This window comes from Eurytemora carolleeae, unplaced genomic scaffold (genome assembly GCF_000591075.1).
Source record: "Eurytemora carolleeae unplaced genomic scaffold, Eaff_2.0 scaffold367, whole genome shotgun sequence".
NCBI classification, from domain to species: Eukaryota; Metazoa; Arthropoda; class Copepoda; order Calanoida; family Temoridae; genus Eurytemora; species Eurytemora carolleeae.
In genome coordinates this window covers 218,298-229,032 of record NW_019396385.1, presented here as the reverse complement: position 1 = coordinate 229,032, position 10,735 = coordinate 218,298, and the positions used below count along the sequence as shown (strand labels likewise).

General features: G+C 32.3%; 1 protein-coding gene across 3 annotated transcripts; it reads left to right on the top strand.

Moving 5' to 3' along the window:
* The first annotated feature begins 85 nt into the window (after positions 1–85).
* LOC111702177 (uncharacterized) lies at positions 86–9,111 on the top strand. Of its 3 annotated transcripts, none has more exons than XM_023473785.1 (11): positions 86–222; positions 1,263–1,298; positions 1,521–1,697; positions 2,023–2,115; positions 2,788–2,905; positions 4,711–4,832; positions 5,471–6,271; positions 6,344–6,469; positions 6,763–6,814; positions 7,536–7,633; positions 8,820–9,111. In XM_023473785.1, exons 1-11 carry the CDS (start codon positions 144–146, stop codon positions 8,951–8,953), a joined length of 1,836 nt encoding a protein of 611 aa, XP_023329553.1. In that variant the 5' UTR covers positions 86–143; the 3' UTR covers positions 8,954–9,111. The 3 variants fall into 3 exon arrangements, with proteins under 3 accessions (XP_023329553.1, XP_023329552.1, XP_023329551.1); XM_023473784.1 differs by having other exon boundaries at positions 5,471–6,295; XM_023473783.1 differs by having other exon boundaries at positions 5,471–6,469.
* The last annotated feature ends 1,624 nt before the right edge of the window (positions 9,112–10,735 follow it).

Here is a 10,735-nt window from a genome sequence, read left to right as displayed (position 1 = left end):
CTCTTAGCCAGGATATGGTCTCTCAACCCCCCTCCTCCCCCTTTCTGACCTAAAGGGAACCATTTAAACAATTTCTCTTCATAAATCTGAAATTTCTTGTTCAGTTCCAAGGAAGGGGTAAAGGGTAAGGGACAAGAATAAAAATGGGGCTGAAAGTCGGGGTTCTCTGTCTTCTACTAAATGGTTTTGTTCTATCAGAGACTGACCCACCAGCCGGGAGATGTAAGTCACCAATCTTATTTATACATGGAAATATATCTCCGATGCTCAATTTTCAGACAAGTTTTGGAAAGAAATATTTGAAAATTTAGAAAAAGGTTTTGCAGTTTTTTGCTGGAAACTTAAATTTCTGTATCCTTATATCTTAACAATCTGATGGTGTAAACCTTTGATATTTCAAACTTGGATTATTAGATCTAACATAATAAATAGTTTGAAATATCAAAGATCTACGTTAAAGATTTAAGGATTAGAAAATCGGAGTTTGTGGCAAAGACTCAAGTTCTTTGTTTAATATAGATATACAGTGATATCCAGAAAACTGTGGAATATTAATACGACATTAAAGCAAAACTGAAGTACATTTGATGTTGTTTCAATGCAAGCAACTCTTCTTGTACGTTATCAAATCACTTATTAAGTGAATTGGTTCTGTTTACACTAAACAAGCGGTGAGCCTCATCTTAATTGGACTCTTTAAAGTCTTAACTTGAGTCTAAAAGTCTACTTACTGTTTCAGAGTTTTCTGGTTCTCACTGTATACAATTGTAAATAAATGGATAATAACAGTAAAATATTTTTAACAAATTATTTTAACAATCAGTGAAAAAAAGGTAATGTCAATAAATGTCAATAATAATTGACCTTCTTGTAAATAATATAAAAAAATATTGTGAGATATCAACTATATACGAATGCGTTGTATGGATCGACGCTATGTTCTTAGGTTTGAGTCGTTTTAAACAATTCTTTCCTGATAGACGCAACAGATAGAAGTAAGATTAGTAGCAATCCCCATCGAATATTTTTCGACATACCCTCCTTTTTTTGTGTTCACTCCCTTGAAAGGGAATTTAAACCTTATTTTATCATTTCCAATTATAATTTCAATAAATTTTGGTTTCTTATCAACGCCGATATTCTTCTCATTGTTACTCAGTTAAAGTTTATTTCTTTATAAATCGAGGGTATTTTAGATTACGTCTTTTTAATTTGTCAATTTGTCTTCTCTTTCCTTTTCTAATCCTCAATTTATATTTTAGTTTTGTTCTCCGCTCCTGTTGCAACAGTAATTCCATGTAAGCATTCTCAGTTTTTTAAATATCAGATTTTTAATTTTTAATTTTTAAAGGAATTGAGTCTTTGCCACAACTCTGATTTTCTAATTCCTATATCTTTGCAACCTAATGTCGTAGACCTAAAACTTTAGTTTTAACTATGAGTTAGAACACTTAAATTTGTGGCAAAGATTCAATTCCTTTATTTTTTGTTTTAATCATTTTGACTTTTAAATTGATCAGCTGACTCGTGTGGGTCAACACTGTCCAGTAAAACTGGAACCTTCTCCACCCCTGCTGACTTTAGTACCCAGAGCACGTGTGTCTTCAAGATCGGGAAACAGAATAAGAACATCTGCCAGTATAGGCTAGACTTTGATACCTTTCTCCTTGCCAGTCCAACCTCAGTTTCTGCAGCAGGTTGGTGGAATATTATACAATCGTCGTCATATATATATATATATATATATATATATATCAATACGACGTTCAATTTTGATTTCTACTGCGCTGGAATAACACAAAAATGTAAACAAAGGGAAGTTTTCAGGTTTACTTGCAAAATAATTTTATAGATTAACACCGTAATTAACACTTCAATCAAATAATTTACATTTCAACACGAAACGAGATGCTTTGATTCTAAAAAACTGACCTTGCTTTTAAAGTTGATGGTATTATTTGATAAAATATAGCTTAATAACAGACAATTCTTTGGACAAATATTTGATTGCTATCTATTTAGGACTGGGTCGGTGTTCAGCTGAGCAGCTTAGTTTAGTATCTGGAGATGGTCTGGCAGCTCCAACTATATGCGGGGATGCATCAGGACAGCATAGTAAGTAAATATATTTATAATATTTATTTATATTTATATATTTATAAAGAGTAATCTCTGTTTGTTTGTGTGTCCGATCATAAATCAAGAACCCCTTGACCGATTTGCCTCAAATTTTGAATGGGAACTTGGCGCGGGAATGTTCTTATGATTTAAACATTATAAGTTTTACTTTTATTAATAAGGTTCAATTTCCAGACAAAGCTTGGTTCCCGCGCTAAAGATTTCTGATAAAATGTTTTGTTAATAACCATCAAGATATCTCTGTTTGATTGAATGTCCAACCATAACTCATGAACCCCTTGACCTAAATGAGAGTTAAACTTTTACATTGTATTTGTCGACTTATATTGTGGTCTCGGAAGGTGTATATTTACAGGTAAAGCTGGGTTCCCTAGCTAGTATAAAATAAATCAATAAGTCCAGTAAAAATACTTTAAACTTGGAACTTTTGTGCTGGATACTCATAATCCCGATCCACAGATCTTAATATCCACAGTTTGCACCTACATAGATTATCTCTTTATTATAGTTACCTTTCAGGATACAATTACACGGTACTATCGAGTAAATGTTTAATTAATCTGCAGATTAACATAGCGAATAAGTATTGATCTCGATATCCACAATACAAGAGTCCCACCTATTATCATACTCAGATTTATTTTCTAGTGTATCTGAATGCTGGCGGGGAAACTGATACTGCAGTTCTAACCTTCACTGGACCTTTCACATCCACATCAGATTTCAGTATTAAAGTTACACAGATAGAGTGTAGTTCAAAGGACAGGTATACTTCAGGATGTTGGGTACTTTCCCAAAGGCATTTTGCCAAGCAGAAACTTCCCAAGGGTATTTTCCCAAATGGTAACTTCCCAAATGTACAATTTACCAAGCAGAAACTTCCCAAAGGTATTTTCCCAATTGGTAACTTCCCAAATGTACAATTTACCAAGCGGCAACTTCCCAAGGGTATTAATCTACAGTGGCAGGCGTTTATATAAATACAATGAAGAAGACTTTTCTATTTTAGTTTATATTTCTAGGAGTAGGAAGCTTCTTTCAAATTACAAACTTTTAACAAAGAGAAGCTGTTAATTTAGACCTTTTCTTTGTTTCCATGATTATGTAGAAATCGAAGTGTCTTCATTGTCTTGGTATATATAACATAACTGTAGTACAGAGAACTATTAGTGTAAATCTATAGAAAACCACTTAATTAATAAGGGTAAGTTTCTGTAGATTGATAAGGGAAAGTTTCTTTAGATTAATTAGGGTAAATTTCTGTAGATTAATAAGGGTAAGTTTCTGTAGATTAATAAGGGTAAGTTTCTGTAGATTAATAAGGGTAAGTTTCTGTAGATTAATAAGGGTAAGTTTCTGTAGATTAATAAGGGTAGATTTCTGTAGATTAATAAGGGTAAGTTCTTGAAGATTAATAAGGGTAAGCTTCTGTAGATTAATAAGGGTAAGTTTCTGTAGATTAATAAGGGTAGGTTTCTGTAGATTAATAAGGGTAAGTTCTTGAAGATTAGTAAGGGTAAGTTTCTGTAGATTAATAAGGATAAGTTTCTGTAAATTGATAAGGGTAAGTTTCTGAAGATTTATAAGGGTAAGTTTCTGTAGATTAATAAGGGTAAGTTTCTGTGGATTAATAAGGGTAAGTTTCTGTAGATTAAAAAGGGTACGTTTCTGTAGATTAATAAGGGTAAGTTTCTGTAGATTAAAAAGGGTAAGTTTCTGTAGATTAATAAGGGTTAGTTTCTGTAGATTAATAAGGGTAAGTTTCAGTAGATTAATAAGGGTAAGTTTCAGTAGATTAATAAGGGTAAGCCCTACAACAGTCTTAGGCTTAAAGGGTACTGAGGTTAACTTGAAATTATCCATTGATCCAGAAAAGACTTAAAAATCTAATTTAAAAAAGGTGTCCCAAGAAACTTGAAAGTCCTCTTTGAGTTTTTAATTTATTTGTGACCTACTTTCACATAGAATAATAACTAGTAAATTCTCCCAGCCTAAATTGTGGTCTGATTTTTGCACAGTGAAACCCTTAATAACGAATACATCGGAAGAATTTATCAAATGTCGTCTTGACAATTTTTCAATGAGTTTTACACTATATTACGTAAATTTCAGTATTTGCAAAAATAAATAAATAGCCATGAATATGCGGGAACAGTTTTAAAGAGTTCCATATAATTATTTAATTAAAAACTAAATATCTGCAACATTTCATTATCAGAAAGTGAAGAATACAACAGTTGATGAATTCTTTCGATGTATTCGTTATTAAGGCTTTCACTATAACCGGAGATATTAAAAACTTTGATCAGATTTAAATTTTACTAAATAAAACCAAAATTGTCGAAAACTAAACCAAATTTATCATATTTCCGGTAATATTAAAAGCACAAAGAGGTAGACCAAATTTTGGCAATACCACGACTAGGGATATTTTGTGATTATTAACTCTAGAATATGCTTCTAAAAATGCAGCAAACTATTTCGAAGATCAAAGACGACCTTCAATTGCTGCTGTCGTGTCTCGTGGCACACCCTGTATACAATCAATTTGTGACAAAAATATTTGTTCAGAGCTCCAGACGGTTGTTTACAATACTTTACTGAAGAAACAGGAAGCATTGAATCCTTTAACTTTGATGGATCCCATCTTCTCGAGAATATGGATTACAAGATCTGTATCAAGAATGGAAAGGGTGAGTACAGATTTGTAGGGATGGATCGTTTTTAATTTAAAAAAAACGATCGTTTCGTTTTGAAAACGAAGAAGAAAAACAAAAATCGAAACGATCATTTTCAAAAACAACAGTTTAGAAAAAAATATTGTTTTTCGTTTTTTAAAAACGATAAGATCGTTTTCAAGAACGATAGTTTTTCGTTTTATAAAAACGTTCGTTTTTGAAAACGATCGTTTAAATTAAAAAACGATTGTTTTTTAAACGGCCCTTCCTTAACGACCATTAACGACGACCCTTCGTCAACGATCATTAACGACCTTTAAAAGAGAAATACATTTTTTTGGTCAAAAAAATCCGAAGTCTGTAAAATCATAAAAAACGATCGTTTAAAAAAACAATGGTTTTTCTTTTTTTGAAACGAAACAAACGAAAAACGATCGATTAAGAACGATGAACAACCTTATTTGTAATTATTCGTCTTGAGATTCTGGATTTTTTTACGTTAAAAGTGTATATTTATTTTATCGCAAAATTGTATTCTCGATAAGTTTAATTGCTTTTATTGCATTATGGGAATATTTTTCTCAGGTCAAATATATTGATTGTTCAAAACGTAAAACAAAAGAAAAAACATTTTGAAATATATATCTTTATAGGTATGTGTGGTGCTAGGTATACTGAGGATCCTAACATAGCAGAATCATTCTTGATGTCTACTGAGGAGTGGGCTGTTGAGTCCTTTACTGATGCTGCAGCTGGTGGAGTAGGTGGAGCAGGTCCTTTACAGGGAGATTTCTGTGATAATTACATTACTATCCTTGGAGGATTCACTGCTTCTTCACTTACACAAGAATCAAGTGGGTATGTAACTACAGAGGCAGCTATAACAACTACAACAGAGGCAGCTACAACAACAACAGAGGCAGCTACTACAACAACAGAGGCAGCTACTACAACAGAGGCAGTCACAACAACAGTAGCGTCTGCAGTCACAACAACAGCAGCGTCTGCAGTCACAACAACAGCGTCAGCCTCAACACCAGTAACAGTAGCAGGTCGACGTAGAAGAAGAAATGTAGAAACAACTAGTGATGAGTTATTTGAAACAACCAAGCCAGGAAAAAAACAAACTAAAAAAAATTTAAAAACTGAAAGGAAAAATAGGAAAAATGTTCGAAAATCAAACAAGAAAAATAGGCGGATTTCTAAGAAGACTAAGAAAGGCAGGAAATCCCCCAAAAATAAGAATGCCGCCAAGCTGAGTAGGAAGCATGCAGCCAAGCACGAAAAGAAGCATGCAACCGAACACAAAGGGAAGCATGCAGCAAAGCAAGGACAAAAACGCGCAAACAAACACAAAGGAAAGAAGAATTCAGCCCAGCTCAGAAAGAAACATGCTGCTAAGCAAGGAAAAAAACAAGCTGCAAAGCAAGGAAAGAAGAATACAGCCCAGCTGAGAAAGAAGAATACAGCCCATCTGAGAAAGAAGCATGCTTCTAAGCAAGGAAAGAAGCATTCTTCTGAGCAAGGAAAGAAGCATGCTTCTAAGCAAGGAAAGAAGCATGATGCCAAGCTTAGACAGAAGCATGCTTCTAAGAAGAACTCTCCAGTTAAAAGAAGAAAGAACAATTTAAGGAATGGTCCCGACAGTCCTGGTGTGTAATTTATTAAATACAGTGAGAACCAGAAAAAGGTGAAATAGGAAGACGACATTAAAGTAATATTGAAGTGTATTTGATGTTACAAAGCAGTAGCTTGAATATCAATTTATTAAGTGGATCTGTTTACACAATTACTGTGTCTTATGTTCATTGGACTATTTATAGTCATAAAATGAGTCAAAAAGTCGTCTTCCTATTCCAGAGTTTTTTTTTGGTTATCACTTTAAATATTCAAATACTTCTTATTTTTAAACATTTTATGCATATTTATTTAATTAACTTTTTAGTTGATACTTCGGAGTACTCCTTTGTATTCCCAGTTTACGGTCCTCAGGACAGGTAACAATAATAATAATAATAATAATTATAATAATAATCAAAATCATATCAATAATTTTTACATATCAATTCAGGCTTTTTCCCGATTGTATTGCTTTGCTGCGAATGTAGGGGATCTGAACTCCCTATTGTCTGAACGGGGGGAGGGGGGGGGGAGAGGGCTTGAAAGTGGGTAATACCCAATAAATACTGTTATATCCTGCAATTTTATTAAAAAAATTTCGAATATTTTTGTACATTATTTTACAATTTTGTACAATTTTGAACACTTATGAACCTTTTTTTACGCTTTTGTGAATTTTTGTGCTATTTTTATTTTTGAACACTTTTGAACACTTTTGTACAATTTTGTACGATTTTGGACAATTTTGTAGAATTTTGTACAATTTTGTACTGCAATATTATATAAAATACTGTGTTATAGATATTGCAGTTCTTGTCACAAACTCTCATTTTCTAATCCCTATGTAATCCAATTTAGATTATTTGATTATTTGATTATTTGATCATAGTTTGAAATATCCTGGGTCTACGACAATGGGTCGCAAAGATACGGGATTGGAAAATAAGAGTTTGTTGTATAAGTTTGAATTTTTATGAAAAAGTTTGATCTGGACATTGTAACTTTGTAAAATTTTGTACAATTTTGTAAAGTTTTGTACAATTTTGTACAATTTTGTTCAATTTTGTATCGAAATGTTATGATGCATGTATTCTCTAGATACTGTGGATATCATCTAAATGGTAGAAGTCAAGATCTATCATCAACTGCACTACTACCTTCCTTCAATGCTGGGAACATTAAGGAAACAGTAATAAGTAAGTTAATCTTTAAATCTTAGAAAAACAATTTTAACTCATAAACAGATATATCAATTCAGCTGAGAATTTTGTGTAAGGTGTTTTTAATAGAAATAATTTCATTTGTTCACGCACTTCTGCCCCTTTAGTAAAAGTAAATTCAACCTTTATGAAGCATAAAGTATGACCGCGTCAACCTTGTTGCACCTGCTAGTCCGATCAATAGAGCTAGGTACAGTACAAACTGGGACCGGAAAGGTTGACCCGGCTCGGAAATTCAAATGTACCACGGCTGCCCGTGTGTTTTGTTTATCATTAAAAATTAATCTAAAGAACATATTTGATGTTCTTCCAGGCTCAAATTATTTTTTATCAAATAAGCATAATAACAAACTAAACAATTGATATTATTAATATTTGGGAACGATTTCGGTGGTTTTGACCCGCGATATACAAAGAGAATAGAATATATATTAGAGTGAAATTTACTAGAAAAAAGTGTAAAACGGCCTTTTTGTTGTAGTACTGTTTCCATACTGCGCTCTATAACCTTTTAGGCCCTGGAACATCATTTTATAGAAAATATAAAATTAATATTAAAAAAAAACCAAATTATGAAATAGGCTGGTTTCATAATTGACCAATGACCATTTCACATAGACTCTATGCTTTACAAACGATGATTTTCTGTTATAACTATAAATCAAATGATGTTTTTTATTCACCTAATTCATTTTATAAAGTTTATTCAACAGTTTTAAAAAATTCGAAATTGAAACAGATAGTCTAGGGAACATACTGTATTAATGTACTCTACTCCATATAATTTGTGAATATTTACATGATTTGTACACTTTCAGACTGAAAGGGACTGACAAATTCATACCGAAGGATAGTCTAAATTCCACTCTAATATATATTCTATTCTCTTTGGCGATATCTATTTTTGCAGTATGAATTCTTTCCAGATGTTCACAATAGCATCGTCGTCATTTTATTTCAATTTTGTATTTCTATCATTCAAACAGAAAAAGTCAAGTCAACATATACAAAGAAAAATTGTTAATTAACAGATTTTTTATGTACTTGTTTACTTGAAAAATGCTTTTTAGAGTTAAAGCATTATTAATAACAAGTCGTCATCATTGTAATAATCGCTCAACCTTTATGGGTAATAATTCATATAAATATAAATTATTTTCAGGTGAAAATCTGCCTCTGGAGGTACTTGTTATCACCACAAATGCTGATGAAGAAGCTGCTAAGCATCCTAACATGGCCAAGAATCCAACTGGTTTTAAGATTAGATATACCCAAACTCCTTGCAATTCAGGATAAAAAAAAACACCTTTTGTCAGGGGTGCTTTTACAGTTATACTAAATATATCTCCTTTTTCATCAAACCATTTCCTCATTCTTCAAAATCTTGCCCCACCCCACCCCCAACAAAAAAGACCAGCGATGGTGCCTAAGAATCTCAAATAAGTAAACAAATTTATAATTCAAATTGAAATTTCATTGTGAATTATGTATCTATTGTTATTAAATAAGACATACACATGTTGTGTTAGCATCATTATTAATTATTCTTGTATTTTTGGTTAAACATTGTTGTTATTCATATTTTTAGCTGTCTTAATAAATATGTTTTCTTGTTTCGCTACAACTCTTTTGTAAACAATTATTCTTAAAATGCGCTAAAAAATAGCTTTCACAAGGTAACAATTCAAATGAAACTTACTTTTTTCAATTTTTTTTTTCTATCTTTCTATCACAGGAAGCTCTCCTAAAACTACGTGTAGAGCCATAAAAAGTCAAAAAAAAGGCCATAGAAAAGCCGTAAAAAAACCAAAAAAAAGAAAAAATGATTAATTAAATCAGTCCTGAGAAATTTATTGGAATACTTAAAAGCAAGGTTATAAATATAATATATAAGTTAATTGCGTATACTCTCCTTACATATTGAAACCAGTTCTCTCTGGGCGGAATTTGTAAACAAGAATAGATGCATCAGTGTTCGTTTAGTATCCGAGGAGGTTAAATGCAATAAATTTTGATAATTTTGATAATTCACATAATAGTTTCCTATGACCAAAATATTTCATTGATTTTTTTATGTGAAAGATGAATCCCATGTCAGGCTTCGACATCCGTCTTGTGTTTACATTACCGCCCAGAGACAGTACACTGCAGTACAAAAGATGCGTACACCTCTGAAATAACTTTCCTTGCATCAAAACCTTGCTTTAAAGAGTTCATCATAAATGTACAAAGGGAGAGTTATTGATCACGCCTAATATATTATATATTTTGGTGTATTAAATATTTTCTGAATTTTCTTGATTTAAAATATATTTGACATGTTGTGTCCAGTGAGTCCAGTGTTCTAGCAGATTGAAGTCTAATTTAATTCCAATTTATCGAAGATTGGAACAGATTACTTTTATCGAAAACTTGTCTACACTAGCCAGAAACCGTCAAGATACTTGAATCTGAATAATACTGGATACTGGATACTGGATACTGGATACTGGATACTGAATACTGGATACTAAATTCCTTGGCAAACTTCTATTTCCTACTGGTAAACTTAGTGATACGTTCGATCACATCAAGAGTGAATTTGAAAAAAAACTAATAAACATTAATGCACTTCTTATTCGGGATGAATATAAAGTCTGGATCTACAAACATTATTTCATTCCTTCTATTCGATTTCTGCTCACTTTTCATACAATAGCACTGAGTCATCTGAAGAAACTGATAAATTCACTGATAAATTTGTGAAAAAATGGACTGGATTACCACCCTGTGCAACAAATGCTGCTCTACACTTGAAACCTGGCCTAGACATCACTTCAATATCCACCCTGTACAAAACAACTATGACGCAAGCATACACTAGGATAAGAATACTGGGTAATGAAACAGTTAACTCTGCCTTATCTTAATTAGACAGGGAAAAAAATTGGCTCTGCAAAAATTCCATCACAGATCCTATGTAGAAAAAATGTTTCAACAAGCAACATTAGAGAACTATAGTCAAGCAGAAATGCCTGAGTGGGATGACCAAGCTTCCAAACATCAATGCTATAAAAAATGAAAGCAACTGTCAGTGAA

Excerpts from the sequence above, each read along its gene's own strand:
- LOC111702177 (XM_023473783.1), top strand. The coding sequence starts at position 144 with ATGGGGCTGAAAGTCGGGGTTCTCTGTCTTCTACTAAATGGTTTTGTT. Across the intron at positions 223-1,262 it reads TGACCCACCAGCCGGGAGAT|TTTTGTTCTCCGCTCCTGTT; the intron begins GTAAGTCACCAA and ends TTTATATTTTAG. Across the intron at positions 4,833-5,470 it reads CTGTATCAAGAATGGAAAGG|GTATGTGTGGTGCTAGGTAT; the intron begins GTGAGTACAGAT and ends ATATCTTTATAG.